At 49.1% G+C, this 23627-nt stretch overlaps 1 protein-coding gene across 1 annotated transcript in view; it reads right to left on the bottom strand.

Moving 5' to 3' along the window:
• The window catches only part of STK10 (serine/threonine kinase 10), a 120005-nt gene that overhangs the window by 81441 nt on the left and 14937 nt on the right, over positions 1-23627 (bottom strand). The window contains exon 2 of the mRNA XM_060008393.1: positions 14253-14417. Within this exon, the coding sequence (XP_059864376.1) occupies positions 14253-14417 (165 nt within the window). The remainder of the gene's footprint in view (positions 1-14252; positions 14418-23627) is intronic.

Here is a 23627-nt window from a genome sequence, read left to right as displayed (position 1 = left end):
CCCATACACCCTACAGTCTTATTATGTCCATCCTCTGCCTCCCCACCCCTGCTGCCCCACAGAATGTAAATTCCCAGAGGGCAGGGCTTTGTGTCTGTGCCTTCAGCAACTAAAACAGTGCCTGGCACACAGCTGGTGCTCTGGAAACATTTGTTGGTGAACGAATGAATGCATGAGTGAGTCAGTGAGTGAACGCATGAATGAATGAATAATGGCTGCCCCACGTGCTCCGGGGAGGGGTGTCCAGTCACATGAGATCGCGGATGTGGAACACCAGACACAGGGGAGGCGTGATCACGATGGGGATGCAGAGACTGCCACAGTGGCAAGTACTGAAGTTTCCATCAGTGATGACACAAGTCTGAGGGCTTCTGAGACAGAGACCGGTAGGGACACAGCCAGGAAGGAAGAAGGGCCCTCACTCTCCAAGGAAGACAGAAGACAGTCCCTCAGCCCCCGGCTCATCCCTCTGTTTCCCCACTTCCCCCGCCCAGGACTGGGATTATCTGTTCCCATCAGGGCCAGACAGGGTATAAATGCAGGGAAGCGGCCAGGGTGGGGGTGAGGGCAGATGGGCGAGCAGGTGGCCGTCCATGGGGTAGCAGCCCTCAGCCCAGCTCATAGATGCCGCAAGGGAACATGGGCCCCTGTGGCGAGAGCTGCTTCAGGCCAAGCCAAACACTTGGATTCCTATATGAAAAACACCAACTTACAAAGGGTCACACTATTGCAAAACACTAGAAAAAGTCTGCCTTAGGTACAGCCTGTGGACTGGGTTTACACGTTTATCTGCCAATCTAGACTTTGAACAACACACATGACCTTTTCAGCTGGGTGCCTGGTACGAGGCTCCTACTGTCTTGCCAGCTGGGACGAGCTGGGTTTCTAATCCTGGGCCAACAGCTGCGAGATCAGTGTCATCACCCTTCATGTCCAGATGGGGAAACTGAGGCTCAGAGATGTGTCTGGGGTCACATAGCAGCACAGAGGCAGCAAGATTCCAGCCCAGGTCTAGCTGACTCCAAAGCCGCTGCTTGATGGACCGAAGGAACGAGGGTGTGAGTGAAGCTGGGGCAGGGGGTGGGGGGCGGTGAGTGGGGATGGAAGGAGCACACAGGCTTGCCACAGAGGGGATGAGAGCTGGCTGATGGGCTCAGGTGGTGAACTAAATGCCTGGGAACATGGCAGGCAAATCCCCGGACCACAGAGTCACCCTCGATCCTGTGAATGTGACACAGAGACCCCGGCCCGGCCATTCCAACAGCAGGATTCCAGGCAAAACCCCACATTACCCCGGCCTGTCCGTCCACAGCTACACCATTCTACTGCCATTCTACCTGCTAGTAGCTGACAGTCCACCGCACCCAAGGTAGAAGCTGGATGGATCCTCGAGCCACAGGCCCCTCCCCACCAGACGCTGCCAAAAAATGGTCTGCAGGACAACGGGCTCCTCAGGTGGAGGAGGGGGGCACAGACTGTGTGGGCTGGCACCTGGGGGGCGTGGGGTGCCCTGCAGAGGTGGGAGCCAGGCTGATCTGAGTTGGAACCTGGATGTGAGCCCGGAGACAGTCACTCTCTGTCTCTGACCCTCAGTCTTCACATCCATAAAATGGGGGTGACAACATCTCAATCCCATAGAATTGTGAGGATTCGGCAAGATAATCACGAAAGCGCCCGGCACAGAGAAAGTTCCCAGCAAAGGCCAGCTATGTGTGTTCTTTTGCTGACTCTTCCCTCTCACCTTCACCCCCTGCCTCCTGATTTACCCTCTGAGCCAAGAAGTCACAAGCTTCTGTGCCTGCTTCCCCTCCCTGAGCCTCAAGGCACTCTATCTGTACAACAGAAGTGGTAAGAAGTAACAATACGCTTACCCCAGAGGACTGAGAGGGCTGCATTTCAAGTGCTTCACAAAGTGCTATTGTGGATCTGCGTGTGTGTCCCCAGAGTGGACGCCCCTAATCCAGAAGGACGGCAGGAGTCAGTGAATGCCAGGGAAGCCCAGGGACACCAGGACCCCAGAGCCCATGGGGAGAGGTCCTGGCCCACAATACTGCGGAGAAGGGCCACCACAGGCCACACAGCTGACCACGAACCCAGAGTTCAGGATTTCAGAGATACCTGGGCTAGGACAAACTGAGCCGACTCAGGCCAAAAGGCCTCCTTGAGATCATCCCTTCCAAGGCCCTGGCATTACGGGCCAGGAAGCAGAGGTGCAGGGAAGGGACAGTGCTTCCTACGGTCACAGAGGGTTGATCCCAGATCTGGGAAGATCTCAGGTCCCCTGACTCCATCCAGCCCAGCGCTCCTTCTGCCGCGCTAAGTGACTTTCTAAATGCACACAGTGCAGTTGGTGACTTTCTAATGTCACATTCTCTTTACAGTTCTAGTATTTTTTAAGGCCAGATATGCAACCTCTGTCAGTGACCAACAGCTAGCCTCTGAGCCCAAGGCGACAAGCCACAGAAACCCTGGCCAGTGACATGTAGTCATATGAACATGTGTGGACAGCGGGCCCCTCCCACCCACGCCCTGCTCTGTGACCGTGGGCCCTGCACTTCCTCTTTGTAGAATGTTTACTTTCTGACAAGAAGTCACACTCTGAAAAGCCTACAGTCACTCCTTCAGTTCCTCTCTCTCTCTCACACACACACATACACACACACACACACACTCACACACAAACAAACAAACTTGGTATATACGTACAGGAAATTCACAGCCGCCTTACAAACCTATTTTTGCATTCCCTAGGCCAGGAGTCCTGGCTTAAATGCCACCAGGTCTGAGGAGCTAACTTATGGGGCAAAGCAGCTCTGCCTGTATGAAAAAATGTCATCTTGCACACTTTTCTAAGAACACAGTCCTCTTGGTTATCTGCACTTTCCTCAGTTTCAATAGAGACATGGGAATGAGAAATATATCCTCTCAATTCTACTTGAAGTAAAACAGTGGCAGATGTAGAGAACAGACTTGTGGCTGCCAAGAGGGAAGGAAGAATTGGAAGATTGGGATTAGCAGATGCAAACTAGTATGTATAGGATGGATAAACAACAAGGTCCTACTGTATAGCACAGGGAACTATATTCAATATCCTGTGATAAACCAGAAAGGAAAAGAGTATGAAAAAGAACGTAAATCATTTTGCTGTACAGCAGAAATTAACACAACATTGTAAATCAACTATATTTCAAAAAAAAATTTTTAAAACGAATGAACAACAGTGGCACACACCAATGACATACAGCCCTTAGGCTGAGTATTGGGGACAGTAGGGAGTAGTGAGGTCTGAGGCTAATTAGAGAGCAAATCTCCTCCTAAGGGGCTGTTGCTGCTCAGCCCCAGGCAACTGCCACCACATCTCCAGGTTGTTCAAGAAAAGTCCAAAGGCCAGAACTTTATGTGCCATCTTCTGACAAAATGCTAGCAGCAAATTTCTAAAACCATCTCGCGTGCCAAACAAAATGTGTCCGTAGGCCCGTTCCAGCAGACACCCTCCTCCTCCCAACAACAAGAGGCTGTGAGTGGCAGAGACACGTAGTTCTCAACCGAGGGCAGTTTTGTCCCCCAGGGGACAAGCGGCAACATCTGGAGACGTTTATGGTTGTCACACTGAGTGGGGAGATGGGGGTTCTGCTGGCATCTAGTGGGTAGAGGCAGAGACATTGCTAAACATCCTACAACGTACAGGACAGCTCCCCGCCACATAGAAAATGATCCAAACCCTGAGGCAGACCAAACGGAGTCCAAAAGACGTGGAAGCTACTCTGGGGACCACCATGGGAGTGGGGGGCTGAGGGTGACAGGAGGCCTGCTATTTTCTCTGTGGCCACAGGACTTCCGTGAAGATTTCAACAGAGGAGGAATCCACAGCTAAGAATGCTGGGAAAGCCGAGGTGTAGACAATGAGGGTTGAGACGTGAGCTGGGGGAGCAAGACCACTGGCCTTCGGGTCAGGAGAGGTGGGTCCAAACCCAGCCTCTGGCCCGAGTGTCCCTGGACAAGCTGCTGAGCCTGCCCGCCTCAGTCCTAAGAGGACCGTCCCCAACCTCTGGCCTTCCAGGCTTGGCCAGACCCAAACACCCCTGGCCTGGGTGCATCCCCAGGCGGAGGTCCTGAGATTGGGGCACTGCACGGCACTGGGGGAGAGGAGTTCCTCCACCGTGCTTGTCCTTCCGGCCAAGCCCCGTCACTTGCGAGCGCTAAAGAGACCCACGGTGACAAACTTCCTCCTAACAGGGAGCACAGGGCCTGGGCTGAGGGCTTTGGCAGGCAAAGGGATTGGGCCAGAATGGAAGAGAAGTGGTTTATTTTCTTTTATTTCTATTTATGGCAAGTGGGTCCTAATTTTCCATTTCTGGTAATGAGACGGAAGTTTCTTTTTCAGTGAACGTAGTTAATTTCTAAAAAGTGAGTCACCTTAAAAAAATATGAACTATTCCACAGGTAGGAGAATGAATGAGGTTTGGGAGAGGTAGCCCTACGGAGAGTGTTACATAAATATTACAGCTCTTTAGCTTCGAGAATGACAAGTTCATACCTGGGGGGGAAATCCAGGGAGGCTCTCCAACTGTGGAGGCCTTCCATGCAAGCAAAGGAGTCAATGCTTTGTTTGGTAGTCAGCAAGGAGATTCCTGGGCAGATAAACTTGTGCAAAACTTTCTGCCCAGACAAACCTTGGGGCAGAGGGACTTCTGAACTTCTCCTGTGCCGGGGCTCCAGGGGTGGTGGCCAGGCCTGGCTGTGTGCACATAAAAGGGCTTTCCTCACCCTGTGCTGATTCCTTCATCCACCCTGACATCACCTTTCTTACTGTCTGGGGGTGACACGGATCACAGCAAAGCCTCGGGTAGGTTCATCAGGTGAAAGGCAGAAAAGCCAGAAGAGAAGAGGCTGCCACAAACCAGGGGGTGAGGGTGTAGTGGGAATGGAATGAAAGGACTGTGAGAGGAGGGGAGAGAGAAGCAATGGCATTAACTAAGCACCCACTTTGTGCCAGACACTGCTGCCCATGCCCCACCTCACTTGATCCTTACAATGGGATAGGTTTTGCTACCATCATCCCCATTTTAGGGTTAAAGAGCTAGAGACTCAGAGGTTAGCTAAGATCTCAACTGGTGCTACGAGCCAGGACTTGTCCCAGTTCCTCCACTGCAGGGTAGGGAAGACAATGCATGAGACAGACATGGAGAAGAATCAAAGGGACTCAGAAATTAATCAGATTAATGGCCGAGGAAGAGGGCAGACGCTGGACTGCTTGAAACCTCCTTGAGGTTTCTCAACACCTACACTAAGACCACAACCCCTACCTCCCTGACCCCATCTCCTACCACCCCCACCCCATCCCAGGCACACCGGCCCCTCACTGCCTTTGAATGCAGTAAGCATGCTCTCACCTCAGGGCCCTTGCACTTACTGTCCCCTTGATCCTCCCTTGACTGGGTCCTTCTCAAACGTCACCTCCTCAGAGAGGCCTCCTGCTGACCACGCACAGAAGGTGGCTTGCCCTGTCCCTAGCCACACCTCTGATTTCATATCCATCGTGGTCCTTATCGTTACCCGAATTATGTGTTTCTGTGCTTATTGGCCATCTTCCCCACCAGACTGTAAGCTCCATGAGCAAGAGGATTGTAACTCTTGTTCACTACTGAATCCCCAGTCCCTAGAACAGGGCCTAGCACACAGCAGGCCATGACAATCTGGTCTCCTTTCATATGGTTCTCTGCCTCTCTTCCTTTGCCATCCTCCAGCCACAACAACTTTTGTCTGGTCCTTTAGAGGCGTCACTGGCTCCTGCCTCAGGGCCTTTGCACTTCCTATTCCCTTTACCTAGAACTTTCCACCTCTGAATTTTCTGCAGGTCTGCCCTGCATCCTTCCTTTGGGGCCTCAGCTAAAAGGTCACCTCACGAGAAAGGCCTTCCCTATCCATCCTATTTAAAGCACCTGTTCCTGACCCTACCCTGGGAACCTCTATCCCATTTCCTAGTTTACTTTTCTTTCACACACTTAACACTTGCTGAAGTCCTCTCATTTACTTCTTCATTTGCTTCCGTATCACCTGCTTCTACCACAAGACTCTGAGCCCAGTGAGGCCAGGGACCTGGCCGATCTGTATCCTCAGGGCTGGAACTGGGCTGGGCACAAAGAAGGAATTCAACAGACACTTGTTTACATGAATAAATGGAGAACCCTGTGGTCTGACAGGGCTGCAGGCTTAATTCCCCCACGATGACCCAAGCTTCTAGAGATAGCAGCCAGAGTCCCAGGGTGAATAGGTAACAGATCAAAACATAGGGTTTGCTGTCCTGTCAAAAAGGCTGAGGGCAACGAGGGGTCAGGAACCAATCAGAAGGAGCTTTCAAAATCCTCACAGCCTTCAAAGCAGGACTCTACAGCCACCTTCACTTCTCAGCCAGATTCAGCAGAAAGGAAGAGCTTCAGAGGCAGGAAGATTCCTCCTCTCCTCCCTGCAAGCTACCAATAGCTGGAGAATTGTTTCGGTCAAAGGCAAGCGCATCCTTTCATGTGCTTCTTGGCCATCTGTATGTCTTCTTTGGAGAAATGTCTATTTAGGTCTTCCGCCCATTTTTGGATTGGGTTGTTTGTTTTTTTGATATTGAGCTGCTTGTATATTTTGGAGATTAATCCTTTGTCAGTTGCTTCATTTGCAAATATTTTCTCCCATTCTGAGGGTTGTCTTTTTGTCTTGTTTATGGTTTCCTTTGTTGTGCAAAAGGTTTTAAGTTTCATTAGGTCCCATCTGTTTATTTTTGTTTTTATTTCCATTTCTCTAGGAGGTGGGTCAGAAAGGATCTTGCTGTGATTTATGTCATAGAGCGTTCTGCCTGTGTTTTAGCCGCATAGCACAGGGAGGTCAGCTTTGTGCTTTGTGACCAACTAGAGGGGTGAGATAGGGAGGGTGGAAGGGAGGTGCAAGAGGGAGGGGATATGGGGATATATGTATACATATAGCTGATTCACTTTCTTATACAGCAGAAACTAACACAACACTGTAAAGCAATTATACTCCAATAAAGATGTTTTTAAAAAAAAAAGAGAACGCAAGGGCAACGTCAGCCTGTGGGCTGCAGGTACCCCACTACCTTCATTCTCCCCAGGGCAGGGCTGGCCTCAAAAGGGGAAGGGGGGGCTTCCCTGGTGGCGCAGTGGTTGAGAGTCCGCCTGCCGATGCAGGGGACACGGGTTGGTGCCCCGGTCCAGGAAGATCCCACATGCTGCGGAGCAGCTGGGCCCGTGAGCCACGGCCGCTGAGCCTGCGCGTCCGGAGCCTGTGCTCCGCGACGGGAGAGGCCACAACAGTGAGAGGCCCGTGTACCGCAAAAAAAACAAAACAAAACAAAACAAAAAGGCGGGGAGGGGGTCTGCCTGGACCTCCACTCCTTCCCCTGCTCTGGACCAGCCCTGGGGGAGCAAAGTCAGGGTCCTGTCTACCGGAGGAGGGAGACACCAAGACACAGAGGTACTAAAATGTGACTGGTAGGAGAAGAGAAAACTAAGGAGCAGAGAGAAGAGGAAGAGAAGGTAAATTCCACCTAGAGGTACCAGGGAAGAATTTAAAAGGTCTCATGGAAGAAGCGATGCTCCTGCTGACTCTGCAGATGACAATGCGAAGGGCCTGCCTGCAAGAAGGCACTAGATGAACAAAGGCCTGGAGGTACCACCTGCAAGTAGCTTAGAACAGCTGGAGAAGAGAGGCCTGGGAAGATACCGACAGGTGGACTATAATTAGCCTGTGTACCAGGTAATGGGTTTGGAATGTATCCTGGAGAGCTGTGGAAGAGCTTTTCATAGGGCAGCGTGACATGCGTAGGGCCTCTCATCCACAGTCTCTGACATCTGTATGTCTGGGCTTGTGACTAATTCACTGTGTGACTTTGGGTAAATTCCAGACCCTCTCTGGTCTGCAGTTGATTCATCTTTCAAATGAGATGTTGGCTGCATGACATCCAGCTGTAGCATTCTGCAGTTTAGTCAACACGCCTCTGCTGTGGCTCCAGAGGTGTGCCAGAGCCAGCTTTCACTGGCTTATGAGGACTGATTGTTAAATTTTCAGCAATTTTTGTAAGCTGGTAACATAACCATTGTTTACAATTGTTATGTAACCTTATTATTTAAAAAATTGAATTAAAAACAACAAACAGGATAAACACTCAAAACTCATCGCTTCCCTAATTATCTTAGCACGTTCTAGTGTTATCTCTACTGTTAAAGTTATCTACAATCTATCGTATCTGTATGGCAGGAATAACTTCATCACGGAGCGCTACTGCATCTCTTGCCAACTCTGTGTTAGTGACATTTTGTTTTAGCTTGAAATTGACCATGGTGGGAATACACCACAGAAACTGGCAGATGCTATAAACCAGGGCTGTTGTTCCCAGAGTTTATTGTTAAACATTTACCATCATGTTACTCTGTCTCTGTCTCACTCGCATAAGACGTGTAGGAAAAGAGACCTAACCCTTGAAAGACTTTCCCAGAGGCCAAAATCTGGCTCAGGGCTAGGGGTGGGGGTGGGGGGATGGGACTGTTAGGGGGAGGGGCAGTTATAAACCCAAGGAGATTCATGAGCTCAGCCCAGGGTTTCCCACATTCACTTACTTGGGGGGCCTGGTGTACATCCAGAGCTGCATTGTCCACACGGTCTAATGCGGGAGCCACTAAACACATGTGGCTATTGAACACTTGCGGCTACTGTAGAACAACATGTATCATTTTATTCACTTTTAATTAATTTAAGTTTGAAAACTGGTACTCGATGCTATTATTGGGATACATTTAAGAACGCCGGAACAACCTAGGGATGTGAATCTACTTGTTCACCTGTAAATTTTATGACATCTAAATACAGATCAAGCATTTCTAACGAAAATTTAGCTCCTGAATTGAGATGTGCTAGAAGTGTGCGACACGTACTGGATTTGAAGGCTTAGAAGGAAAAAGAGGTAAAGTAGCTTATTAATAATTTTTACACTGATGACATGTCAGAATGATAATATGTTTTATATAGTAGGTTACATAAATTATATTATTTAAATTAATTTCATCAGTTTCTTTTTGCTTGAATGTCGCAATTAGAAAATTTTTAGGGAACTCCCTGGCGGTCCAGTGGTGGTTAGGACTCCACATTTTCACTGCCAAGGGCCTGCGTTCAATCCCTGGTCGGGGAACTAAGATTCCGCAAGCCGAGCAGTGCGGCCAAAAAAAAACTTTTTTTTAATTACATATATGGCTATCATTATATTTCTATTGGATGGTGCTGGTTTAGAATATTTGGGGTTGTTTTTTCCCCCACTTGCACCACTTGATATTCAAAAGCAGAAGTGGTCATAAGAAACCACTAGAAGGATCTTGTGAAGATTACAAATTCTAGAAGAAAATGAGCTAATCTTGTCAGATGGCAGGTAGGGTGGTTTAGTGAGTGACCTCCACCCCAGCTGGGGAAAGTCCATCCCTGGCTGCCATGGCTGGGGAAGAGGCCCAGGACACTTGGGCAACAGTTAATTTCTCATCCCAAAGCCCAGCCCCTGAGAGTGGACCCCAGGCCAGGGCTGATTTTGTCAAAGACACCCACGCAGAAAAACTAGCTCCTGGAGCCGCACAGAAGGCCTGGCCTGGCCACAAGATGGGGCCAAGAATCATCACACAGAAGGAAAGAACCAAAAAGTTGGTGCACCTTCAACATTATATCTCAGAATGAGACTCCTCCCTTCCACACTTCTGTACATGCCGTCCCTCAGACTGCCTCTCCTTCTCTCATCCCTTGAAGAACTATGCATCCTTCAAGATCCCGTTCAAATGTTCCTTTCTCTGAACCCTTTCCTGACCAAATGATGTTCCCATCTCACATCCTTGGACTTCTGGCCTAGTCTATTCTTACCACTTCCTGGTCAGTCTCGGTGCTTTCACTCTTGCCCCCTCAAACCTGGTTTCTTCCTAAAACGCAAAATTTGTGTCTCTCCCTGTGAGACTGCCACTGGGTCCCTATTACCTAAAGCAATAGTTCTCAAACTTCAACAAGCATCAGTCACCTAGAACAGATGGCTACACAGCACTGTAAATCAACTATACTCCAATAAAACTTAAAACAAAACAAAACAACAACAACAAAAAAAACACAGATGGCTGGGCCCTATTCTAGAGATTCTGATTCAGCAGGTCTGGGTTGGGCCCTAATATCTTGCACTTCAAACAAGGTCCCAAGTGCTACTGCTGCTACTACTGGTCTGAGAGGTTGTACTTTGAGAACCACTGATCTATTAAAAGATCAAGTGCAAACTCTTCACCTGGGCATTCAAGGCTCTCCACAACATCGCCTCCTATGACTGCCCTCATCTTTCACCACGTGCTGCCCCAAACCTAGTCCACCGTGATCCCAACATGCCACACCTTTCCCGCCTGCACACCACGGCCCATGCTGATTCTCCTGCTTGAAACATTCTGTCTGTCTTGATCCACCCAGTTCCAGGGCCACCGTCCTTGATTTCACAATGTCTAAAACCCAAATCTTCAAAAATGACGAGATGGCACCTTTAAGGGTCTACAAAGTAACAAATACAGGCTATAGGGGCAAGTACAAAAGAGGAGGGTGAGAAATGATTTTGACCAAAACAGCAGCCCTGGATAAGAAAGTACCAGCCTAAAGCGACAACTTTGGGACAGAAAATTCTGGTGTATCTGTTTAAACAACCTCATCACAGTCACTGTCCAGTTACAAATTGTCCTTTTTCTCCATCGGGTTTTCCAGCTCTGCCACTTTCTAGCTATGTGGCCTGGCAGGGGGGGAACTTACTCAGTATCTTTGTTTCTCACTTTCATCTATAAGATGAGGATAAAGCAACAACCTCAAAGAATGAAGATTAAATGACATAATGCAAGTAAAATGCACAGCAAAAGGCCCAGCACACAGTAAGCCTTCAATAAATGTTAGCTGTTGTTATTATCTTTGGACTTGGGAACGTAATGAACTTGGTATCCAGTCACAAACAATAATGGGAACAGACACATAAAACATGTTTTTCTTAATGGGTACGTAATCAGCAATTCAATGAAGATTGTGTTGATGGATAGCAGGATAGATGGATGGATGGATGGGTGGGTGGGTGTGCATGTGTGTTGTAGGTAGGTGCTTTGATGGAAAAACTCATTTGTATAATATCAAAAGTGGCTCTGGGGACTTCCCTGGTGGCGTAGTGGTTAAGAATTCGCCTGCCAGGACTTCCCTGGTGGCCCAGTGGTTGAGAATCCACCTGCCAATGCATGGAACACAGGTTCGATCTCTGGTCCGGGAATATCCCACAGGCCGCGGAGCAACTAAGCCCGTGCGCCACAACTATTGGAGCCTGCGCTCTAGAGCCCACGAGCCACAACTACAGAGCCCGCATGCCACAACTCCTGAAGCCCACACACCTAGAGCCCAAGCCCTGCAACAAGAGAAGCCACCGCAGAGAAGCCTGTGCACCGCAACGAAGAGTAGCTCCCGCTTGCCGCAACTAGAGAAAGCCTGCGTGCAGCAACTAAGACCAAACAATGAAGACTCAATGCAGCCAAAAATAAATAAATAAATAAATTCATTTTTAAAAAAAAGAATCCACCTGCCAATGCAAAGGACACGGGTTGGAGCCCTGGTCTGGGAAGATCCCACATGCCGCGGAGCAACTAAGCCCCTGTGCCACAACAACTCAACGTGCACTCTAGAGCCCACGAGCCACAACTACTGAGCCCACATGCCACAACTACTGAAGCCCGTGCTCCACAACAAGAGAAGCCATGGCAATGAGAAGCCCGCGCACCATGAAGAGTAGTAGCCACCCTCACCACAACTAGAGAAAGCCCACACGCAGCAACGAAGACCCAATGCAGCCAAAAATAAATTAATTAATTAAAAAAAAAAAAAGTGGCTCTGTGAGACCGGCTTGGCAATAGACACTTAAAAATCTTAAAAATTCTCCTAAAGAGATTCTCAGGCAAGAACACAAAAATTCAAAGATGTCCATCACAGAGTTGCTTATAACAGCAATTAAAATTTTTTAAAAAAGCAACGGCCTAAATGCTCAATAGTCAGAAGATGGAATTCTACAGAAAAAGAAAAAGTGAAGATGCAGCTGTTTCCCTAAGACGTGAAAAGTTGTTCTTAATATATCTTAAATACAAAGGGTAAAAAGTGAAGTAACTAGTCTGCTGTAAGTTTATCTTTTTTTAATAACTATGAGTGTGTGTATATATAGAAAAAGTCCAGAAAAATATATTCCAAATGTTATCAGTGGTTATCTTTGGTGTAAAGATTTGGATGGTATTAATCATTTTTGTTTTTGCTTTTCTGTATACTCTCATTTTCCTCTGATAGCCATATATTTTTAAATTTGTTTAATTTCTTAAAAAAAGAAAAATTTTTTAAAAGGCAGCTCCATGAATCAAGACAGAAGAAATGCATAGGGTCAGCTTCCTGGGCCTCAGCTATGTGACCATGAGCAAGGAGCCTGCCCTCTCTGTGCGTCTGTCCCCTCCCCTTTGGAAAAGGGTGACCAGTCCCCTGCCCGGCTCACCTTCCAAGGTGCCCAGAGACAGTGGATGAGGAAAGGCTTTGATATCCACAGCTGGCAGTCAGGTGATGGTGGTTTTATTCCCCCAGGGACATCTAGAAGACTCCCCAAGGAGATGCTCAGAGAAGCAAAAGAAAGCTGGCCTCCATTGCGGGGCAACCAGTTTTAGTGGACAGAGTTCTGGGCGGAGCTGGGGTGCCAAGTTCTCACCCCCCTCGGACACTGGCTTCCTTCATTTCTGTGAAATGAGAGGGATGAACTTTGACAGTGGTTTCTAAACCACTCCTTTGGTTTTCTTAAATAACAGGATCCTTTTCTCAAATGAAACACAGATTTCTCCATTAAGCATCAGTAGCTCTGTTCCTCAAAATCAGGCATTCTGTGCAAAACGAATCAACTTGGAGTCCATTTCGCATTATTTCAAATGGGAAAAATTATAAAGCATGACGTGTCCACTCAAGACTCCCCATTAATTTCCTAAAATGTAACTAACACATAGTAACACTCTCCCTGTACATGGCAAACTATCGTAACAGGAGGTCCAATGCTTAAAACATACCCTCTTGGGAATCCCCTGGTGGTCCAGTGGTTAAGACTGGGCACTTTCACTGCCATGGGCCCAGGTTTGATCCCTGGTCGGGGAAGTAAGATCCTGCATGCCACGCCAAAAAAAAAAACAAAACCCCTCCTGACCACCAAGTCATTATTAACAACCAGTAACTGCGGTAGCATGAGCCTGGGCCGCTCTCCCGGATCCGGCACATTCCGAGATGCCCAGCCCCCACTGACCCTCGCTCCCTTTGCAAACCGTCTACATGTGAGTCAGACAGTCTTCCAATTACATCTAGAATTCACGAGACTTCCTGCCCATCATCTCGTTACAAATGTTATGCTGAGTTTTAGGAACGTAAATATGGTGTTTTACGGGCTCAACACTGGCTGAAAAGGAAGTTTGGAAACATGTACCTTCTTTTATAAACTGAGAGGCATTAATACTAGGAGAACATCAATGTGGGAGCCATTCTGCAGGGCAGGCTCTATGAAAACCAGGGCACCCTGGAATTCCTCCAAGGGTGATGCTGAGTGGGGAAGGTGGGGATTGAAGCTGTATCTGCCCTGTGCACCTCAAAATATGAGGTTGCTGACGGAGAGTGGGGGCTGTTAAAGGGTTCCCTTTAGTGCTGCCATTGAAAGGCATCCCCTTGGAGTAGCCGCAGCAGTAGTAATAACGATGCCACCACAACAAATAATACAACAGCTCACACTCAGCGAACTCTGACATGTGCCAGCTACTCTTCCAAGCACCCGTCATAAATTAGCTCATTTAATCCCAGGAACAACTCAATGAGCTAGGTACTGTTATCATCCCCATTTTACAGATGGGGAAACTGAGGCAAGGAGAGGTTAAGAACTTGCCTAGGGTTATCCAAGCAGAGCTGCGATTCGAGGCCAGGCAGCAGAGTTTCAGAGTTCCTTCCCGCTCCAAACCACTACCCCTGGCCCCCCAAAGTGGGGAGGCTCTGCAGAAAGAGGGGGCAGGGGACCCAGAGCCCCCCCAACTTCACCTTGTCCTCACCCCAGCCCTTGCCCTTAAAGCAGAAGCTGAGAAAGTGTTGAGGCCCTTAGAACCAAGCAGGGTCCGGTGGCACCAGGCCATGGGAGCCAAGGGGGACAGGCGGTGGCACCTTACCCACAGCTTCCAGTCATAGTAGTAGGCTCCCAGGAGCTTCACGATGTAGGGGTGGTCACAGGTGGCGAGGATCTCAATCTCCACGATGTAGTCCTCCAGCTCCTCCTCACTCTTGGTCTCAATTACTTTGGCGGCAGCCAAGGCACCTGTCTCCTTGTTCTTGGCCTGCGAAGTTGAAGACACAGAAGGTCAGCAGCCATGGTTGGCAGGAAGCTGACCCCTGGAGGCCAGCTCAGAGAGGTCCACGTTGAGTGGGAAACAGAGGCCAGATGTCCAGATGCGGATAAGAGGCTGAAGTAGGAGGTACGCTGTTCTCAACAATGGCCAGTGCTCGCTCATTATGTCAGCTCAGGAGGGCATGCGTCAGAAACAATGTTCTGTGGTTAATAATAAATTATTTTAAGTACAGTACACCCATACTATAGGATAAATAAAAATACAAGAGCAGCATAGATCTAGAAACAACAACATGGAAAGATTGTTTATTGTTCAGTAAAAGATGCAAGTCACCGAACAATACAAGTGGTATGATGCTTTTTATATAAAAAATGGAAAACTACTCTTTTATAAATGCTCACACATGAACATAAATGCATGGAAAACTCTGGAGAGATACTGCCTGACAGCAGGCTGGGGAGGAGCCTGAAATGGGGACAGATTCAAAGGACACGTTCACTCTCTCTGTACTGTTTTAAAACTTTAATAGAATGTTTCGTGCATTTATTTGCATCATTTCACATACATTAAAAGTAAAATGAGGGACTTCCCTGGTGACGCAGTGGTTAATAATCTGCCGGCCAATGTAGGGGGATGAGTTTGAGCCCTGGCCAGGGAAGATCCCACATGCCGCGGAGCAACTAAGTCCAAGCACCACAACTACTGAAACCCGCGCGCCTAGAGCCCGTGCTCCGCAACGAAGAGTAGCCCCCGCTCGCCGCAACTAGAGAAAGCCTAGTTTCTCTTCGTGGCTGCAGCAACGAAGACCCAAGGCAGCCAAAAATAAATAAATAAAGTAAAATGAAAAGGGTTTTTAGTGCCCACCAGTTACAGGGGAAGTAGCTCCTAGATGCATTTCACCTGGTCGTAACAACAGTTTCTTATGTGATGAAAAAGAGAGAATTTCACACGTATGAGGATAGCTATAAATTTTTAAAAATGGAAAATAAGTGTTGGTGAGGATGTGGAAGAATTGGTACCTTTGTGCATTGCTAGTGGGCATGTAACATGGTGCAGCCACTGTGGAAAAGAATTCCCAGCAGTTCCACTCAGGTATATTTGCAAAAGAACTGAAAGCAGGGATTTGAGCAGTATCTGTACACTAACGTTCACAGCAGCGCTATTCACAAGAGCCAAAAGGTGGAAACAACCCAAGTGTCCATCAGCAGATGAATGAATAAACAAAACGGGGTACAGTCAGCCCTCCCGCATCCTTGGGTTCCACATCCTCAGATTCAACCAACTGCAGATCAAAAATATTCAGAAAAAAAAAAAAAAACAGAAAGTTCCAAAAAGCAAAGCTTGAATTTGCCACGTACCTGGCAACTATTTATATAGCACTGACATAGACTTAGGTATCATAAGTAATCTACAGAGGACTTAAAGTATACAGGAGGATATGCATAGCTTATATGCAAATACTATGCCATTTTATATAAGGGACTTGTGTATCCATGAATTTTGGTATCTGCGGGGGGTCCTGGAATCAATCCTCGTGGGATACCGAGGGAGGACTATATATACATCCAATGGACTATTATTCAGTCTTAAAAAGGAAGGAAATTCTGACACAAGCTACAACATGGATGAATCTGGAGGACATTATGCTAAGTGAAATAAGCCATTCACAAAAGGACAAATATTGCATTATTCCACTTAAATGAGGGTCCCTAGAGTAGTCAAATTCATAGAGACAGAAAGTAGAATAGAGGCTACCAGGGGCTGGCTACCAGCAGGAATGGGGAGTTAGTGTTTAATGGGTACAGAGTTTCTGTTTGGGATGATGAGAAAGTTCTGGAAATGGATAGTAGGGAAGGCTGCACAAACACTGTGAACATTCATAATGTCACTGAATTGTACAGTTAGAATTTGCTAAAACAGTCAATTTTATGTTACGTATATTTCACCACAATTTTAAAAACTGAGAGCGAGCAAGAAGTAACCGTGTAATAGTGCAAAAGCAATTTCACCCACGATGAGCTGGTGCCCAGGAAAAGGGTGCAGGGCCCACTGTTTCCCAGGTGGTCCCGTGAGCCTCGGGGGCCGCTGCTGGGAGCACCCACCCACCATGCTGCTGGTGGTGGTGGGAGATGTCCCGGTGTTCAAAGAGAGCATGCTTTCCTACAACACGGGCCTAAAAGCCAGCTGCTCGTCTGCAGCCTTTGAACAGCAGTCTGGTGTGGAAAGCACGGAAAAAATGAGCCACCCTGGACTCCGCCGTGGTGCCTTCCCGTGAACAGCACCACACGCCACTCGCCTAACAGGACAACTCTGCCACCTGATCCGCTGGAAACGCCAATGGCTGAGTCGCTCCTGCCTGCCCAAGTACCCCTGGGGATGACAACCGGCATTCCCATCAGCTCACGTGACACCCCATTCTACAGACTTAGAGAGGGGACGAGACTGGAACTAGGGAGGCAGCACGAAAATGTGCATCTGGGTCCTCTAACTTCCAGGATTCTGAGCACTTTCCACTATCACACAAGCACACAAGCACTTTCCACTATCACCCTGTCATCTCCAGAACTCAGAAGCCTCTGAGACCAGATGCCAACACGCAAGAGCACCCCCAGGCCAGCCCTGCACAGGGCACTCGCAATGCTGAGACAATGACCCTGCTCCTGGCCTCAAGGAGCTCAAGAGCCAGCTGGAGAGACCCACCCCTCTACTGCCTGTGGCAAGATAGTGAGCTTATGGGGGATGGGGGGTGGAAACTGGGAGGGGGCGCCAAGCCCCGCTAGGGAACCTTCCGGAAGGGAGTGATGCCAATAGGCAATTTATACGCTCATTTGTAAATTTACTCCCAGTTTAGGTGTTTCTGCTAACTGAGCTGCAAAGTCCCCAGGTCCCAAGCAGTGACTATCATGGTTTCACATTTGTCAAGGACCCACTCTGCAAGGGACCCTGGTCCACACTTCAACCTGTGCTAACTCATTTATCTCCTCATTTATCACCATGTAGGTGCAATTATTATCTCATGTACAGATGAGGAGATTGAGGCAGGGTCCCAGCGACTTGGGTGACAGAGCTGATCTGCAACGCTGGCAGCCCTGCTCCCGGGTCTGCACTCTTGGAGTGTATGGAACCTTCCACATCTGGCCCAGGAGCTCCGTTTGGGGAAGGGAATTTCATGCGGGGCCATTCCCCCGAGATCAGTCCCTGTCCTAGAATTCACGCTGCTCACTCGGCCCTACCTGGGTGGGGTCCTCCCCCGTGAACTCAGTTTAGAAAGCTTGTTCAGAATGCCTTAGAACCTCATTGATTTAGCATTTGGGCTCTCTCTCTCACACGCTCACACGCTCACACGCTCAGACACACACACACACTTAACTGATGATGTGCCTGCCTTTTCATTTGTTGTAAAGCTGATTTTCTCCTGTCCCACTAGGGGACCATCCAAGTATCCTTTCACATTGTACAGTACTCATGCTCTTCCTCCTCTCCAAATCCAGAGAGAAGTTAAGGGCCCACTCTGCTCCTTTACAGAGAAGCCAGGAGCGGGCTTAGTGGGTGGCCAGAGCTAGGGCCAGGTGACCAAGGCACCCACCCTGAACATGCCCTCCCAGCCCCCAGCCACAGCAGCACAGGGAGAGCTGAGCTCACCTTTCACTCCTGAGAGCTGGTGAAGGAGGCTGCAGCCACCTTTTCCTGGGTTTCCTTAAAAGGTCTGTTTTCACCTGAAGGTAGGCGAGGCCCAGGCGGGGACCGTTTTCCAGGAGTGCACAAAACCTGTTTTGCCCTCCATCCTGAAAGGCAGCACTGACCAGAGGTCCCAGCCTCTGGCGGGGTGCCAATATCAAGACGGAGGATCACCCGCTGCCCAGCACCTCACTCAGATTTCACAGAGAGCCAGGGCCTGCCAGAAAGGGGTTGGTAGCAATCGTGGTACATAAAGTGACTTGGCCAAATTAAGTTCTCTAAAAGCCTGGTTAAGGCAGTATCAACTGGAAAAAAAAAGCACATGAGAGTTGTGGGCTAAGTTTTATTTGGGGCAAAACGAGGACTACAGCCCAGGAGACAGCATTTCAGATAACTCTGAGAAACTGCTCCAAAGAGGTAGGGAGGAAGGTCAGTATACATGTGATTTGGGTGAAGGGGGAGTACATGCAATCAAGTGCATTTTTTTTGCAGGTTTCTGCTAGTCTCCTGAAGGTTACTGCTAGTCACAAGGAGCAGACGTCACCACGAAGGATCTTACTGCTTTTCTAGATATGAGGAGATACGAGAATTGGGCTCATAAAATTGTCTCCTGAAAATATCTAACGATCTGAAGACCTGTTCTGCCAGTTTCTTCCAGTGCACAGAGCGCCTCCTCTCTGCTCTCCACCCTGAATTCCTTTCAGGGAGTGTTGAAAGTCAGCAGCCGCAGCAGCAGCTCATGATTTGATCCTTGTAGAGGTAGATGACAAGTGCCAATTTGTAGGTGACAGCAGCAATCTATCACCTTGAGGCCACAGAGAACGTAATGATGGCTGATGATAAAAACAGCTAATACTGTCTAAGCAGTCACTGTGTGCTGCGACAGGCCCCGAGTGGAATCTCTCATTTCATCCTCAAGGCAGCCCTTAGAGACAAATATCACCATTCCCGATTTACAGATGAGGAAACTGAGATTCAGAGAGGCACGGTGAGTGTCTCAGGTCACACAGCAAGTGGGAAGGTGAAGGCTGAATACAAACTCAAGCCTGCCTGGCTCAAAGAGCCTGAGCTCCAAATCACTTCCCAGCACGCACTTCTTGGCGAGTGCCCAGCGTTCCCTGCTCCATCTCCCTTTGCTAAAGCCAATAGCAACCTCTCAGCGTCAGAGCGCTTGGCAGCTGCGGAGGACTGAAACTGCCAGGATTTAATCTACCCACGAGTCATTAAGGCAGGTGCCAGCCATCACGTCCATTTCCCAGATGAGGAGACTGAGGCTCAGAGAGCTATGAGGACCCACCCAGGATTGTGAGCTGTGGTGGTCTCCTGACTCCCAGTCCAGTGTTCCCTTTACTACACTAGGCTGGCAGGAATCAGCTTAATTCTATTCATTCATTCATTCAACCATTATTTACTGAGTCCATATTATGTGTGAGGCACTTTTCTAGTGAAGAGTTTCTGCCTAGAGGGAGAATCAGCAGGTTGGAATCACTGCCCTCCCATAGCATAATTCACCCTTCCCTGATTTGTCTTCAGAGGAGCCAACCCACTCTCATTCCCAGTCCCTAAGCTGTAACCGGGCTGATTCCACCACCGTATCTAGAAAAGCAGGTGGGTGACTTATGCCAGCCAATCAGAACACTGCATTCCCCCTAACCACAGTGATTGGTTCAGGGATAGACACGTAATCAAGTCAGCTAATGAAATGCAACCTCAGAACAGTTGCTGCCCCAAGCCCTCCTTTACTGCTAGCCTCCAGCACTGCCTACCACAGTCCTGGAGCTTCTAGGTCATCGTGCTCCCAAGGGGAGACTGAAAATGAAACTAGCTCCGAAGTAGCAGAGCCTAGAGAGGGCCCGAGGGGACACTGCTAGATCCCCTCAATTAATTTTTACAATAGGGTGGTGTTATTATTAAGAGCCTCATTTTATATATGTAAGAGAACTGATGCTCAGAGAGGTGAAGTCACTTGCTCAAAGTCACACAGCAGGTAAAACAGCAGGGCTGGGAGTTGAATTGGGGCCTGTGTGACTTCAAAGTCCATGACCGCTTTGCCAGACGTGCCTGTAAATTCTGCCAAGGTCCTTTCTGGGTCTCTGCATCCCCCTCTGTGCCGTAGGAGAGAGGGGAAATGATAACCAAGCTCTCTCCAGGGTCTGATGTGAGGGCATCTTGGGGAGTGGGTGGGTACTGGAAAGCTAAGGGCGTCCACGTGGACGGGGCACCCACGGGAGTTGATAGGCAAGAAGTCATATAAAGAACAAGTGGCTGTCTGTGGCCTCTGACGTCCGTCTCTCCCACCGGCCGAGGCAAGACTGGGGTCCAGCAAAAGATGGGGGGAGCGCCCACCTAGCCCTCCACTGCTGGCCGGCAATGACTAACGCCTCAGCCCACACCCTTGAGAGCACACACACAGTGGCCACTTGTGCTTTCTGCCCAGGCACCTCTGTGCGAACAATCCTCCCCCTTGTGCGGCGCGGGGCCCAGCCCGAAGGAGGTGGGAACAACCCTCCCAGAAGAAGCCCTGTCCCACCCAAAGTGCCCAGCCAGCCCAGTCAGGGACTGGGAGCTTCCTGAAAGTCAACCACACAGAGACGGCCAGCTGGGCACAGCCCCCAGGCCCTCCTCTTCCCTCCTGGCTGCAGGCTGATCACTCTGTCCCTCCCTCCTCCTCCAGGGAAAGGGCTGATGTCACAGAACTCAGGGACCAGGAGGAACGTTAGCCGCCCCTCCTAAACCCCAACTCCCAACTCCCAGTCTGCAGATGGGGAAATTGAGTCTGTGAAGGTCATGCAGTGCCCAGAGTCTGATCTGTGACAGCTGCCTTATCTGCAGAACCAAAACAGAGTAAATGAGAACACAAGAGCAGAAGGGCCTGGGAGGGCGTGTTGCTGTGGCACGGCTCACTTCAGGCCCGGGAGGCAGTGGAGCTGCCTGGAAATGAATCCTAAAGCGGGGCAGCAGGGGAACTGGCCGGCATCCGTTTTCCCCTTGAGGATTCACAACTCCAGTTCCCTTTGGGAGCCGTCTCTCTTTCAGTCTCAGTGCGAGAGATTCATGAGGCGCTGCTGAGCCCACCTGGTCCTGGCACACAGCCCAGCCCAGCCCAGCCACTCAGTCCTGACCCACTCAGTCACAGCCAGTGGCAGGCCAACAGGGTCGTACCTGAGTGGTCTTTTGGTTTGCTTTTGGGTGGTTTTTTTTTTTTGTAAAATTATCAGCAAATAAGTTTTTTCTTTCTCTGGGGTTGCTAAACTGGCAGAACAGAAGGCTGGAGGGTCTCGTAGCCCACCTTACCACCCCTCTGAAGAGCCTGCTTGAGGGTGAGGCCAAGACCAGGGAAGACGAGACCAGCCACAAATGGAGGAGGGCAGATGCCGAGGGTCTGCGAACACCACGCACCAGCTGATCTTGAAGGAAGGATCTGCCCTTAGACTTTCCTCAGGGAACCAACAAACTCCCTTTTGAATGACTGTCATTTGCACCAAAAAGGAAATGAGCTCCCCAACGCTGAGGTTATTCCAGCAGAGAGCAGACGTCTATGGAAATACTTCACCATGCAACATCTGGTAACGAGGTGCTCTTCACTCCCAAGGGCACCATGACCTACAAAGTGACCTTCACTGAGGCCTCTCGGAGGACCTGACTGATAATCTAGGATCAGGGACCCAGATGGGAAACGTGGTTACTAACGGGCCACAGGCAGACAGAAACCATGGGATTCTTCTGCCAAAAGACTCTTCCTCCCAAAAAGCGGAGAAGATCACTTTACACTTATTAAATTAACAAAGCAAGGGACTTCCCTGGTGGTCCAGTGGTTAAGACTCTGTGCTTCCAATGCAGGGGGCACGGGTTTGATCCTCGGTCGGGGAACTAAAATCCCACATGCCACAAGGTATAGCCAAAAAAAAAAAAAAAAAAAGGCAAGGAAAAATGACCACCTCTACTGCTGGTAACCAAACGGGTGGTAAAATGCATAAACTGATTACTGACAAGAAAATAAACAGATTCAATCTCGTAAAGATGAAAACTGGCAACAGATTTCCAGAGCCTTGAAAATAACTTTTAAGCCTATTAGCCCTCATTCCTGAGAATGTAAGGCCAGGAAATAATTCCAAAAAAGACAACAGAAGACATGTACTAGGATCACATTCACATTAGCCCACAATTATGGCGAAAAACATGGAAATAACCTGAACGTTCAACTATAGGATGATGTTTTAACTTAGTGGGATATTAAGCAACCCTTTAAAATGATAACTAGGAAAATAATATAGTAATGAGAAAAAATAATTAAGCCATAACAAGTAAACAAAGCTGGATGATAAAATTGTAGCTAAGCTATAACTCCGGGAAAACTGTGTGTGCCTCCAGACAGGGAGGTGCTGAGACACAGCATGAGGGATGCAAGTGGTTTCTAAAGGTAATTTTCACCCAATGACATACGGCAATTACCCACAGGGGGCCCGGTGAGGACAGACTGGGGTTGGGGCACAGAAATTGACCAGTTCATCCAGATCTTGCCTTAAATGTTTCCAGAGATGGGCACTCTGTCCTCTCGGAAACCCACTTGAGCTGTGCTGTCCAATATGGTAGCTACTAGCCCCATGTGGCTATTTCAATGACCTGAAATTAAATGAAATTTAAAATGGAGTTCCCCGGTTACATTAACCACACTTCAAGTGCTTAATAACCACATGTGGCTAGTGGCTACCAGACTGAATAGAGCAGATACAGAACAGTCTCATCACTGCAGAAAGTTCTGGTAAGTGGGCAGCTTTGCACTCAAGGCTGCACCTGGCAGAAAAGGCATTCTCACAGAGGTGAGGGAGCATCTAAAACACTCCCAGATCCAGCCTCAGAAACATGCATTGCTTTCTCTAGGAAGAAACAAAGGGCTTGAGCGCAGAAAGTGGGTAGAAGAACATTGGGTGGTGATCATATGCTCGTGAGGTCGCCTAGCAACCTGGCTGGGCAGCAGGCGTGAGGAAAGGCTCTCAGCTGACCTGTCAGAGGAGCAGCCCAGGCGGGTGGGTCAAAGCTGAAGGATGGTGCGGTCAAGGCGAATCAATCCCCTTGATTGATTCTGGACGCTGGGCCAGGCATGTGTCAAATGAGGTTCAGGCCACTGGAACCGAGAAGAGGCTTGGTGTGTGCCCCACAATATACAACTGTGGTATCCCTGCCTGAACACACTTAATCTTTGCCTGGTGACGACGGTTACCAATGGCGGGAAAGGCTTCAACTCTATTAAGGAAGGAGGAAATCGGGCCCCGGAAGAAACAGGGTCACAGCAGAACCGGCTACGTGCAGGAGAAGGGCCCAACATCAACTCAAACAGGGTGGTCTGAGGGCTGCGGACAGGATGGGTGGCAGATATGGCCTTGGGCTCAGATGCTGCCACCGCCCCCGGGCTGTTCGGCATGAGTGGGCGGGCAGAGTGGAGCCACAGGCACCACATGCCAAGAAGAAAAAGGCCTGCTGAGGCCTCCTATGGTCTCTTGAGGCAGGATAAGGAGCGCC

The sequence above is a fragment of the Delphinus delphis genome, chromosome 3, assembly GCF_949987515.2.
Source record: "Delphinus delphis chromosome 3, mDelDel1.2, whole genome shotgun sequence".
NCBI lineage: Eukaryota > Metazoa > Chordata > Mammalia > Artiodactyla > Delphinidae > Delphinus > Delphinus delphis.
Note: the sequence above shows the minus strand (reverse complement) of the source record. Positions and strands in the feature narration are given on the sequence as shown.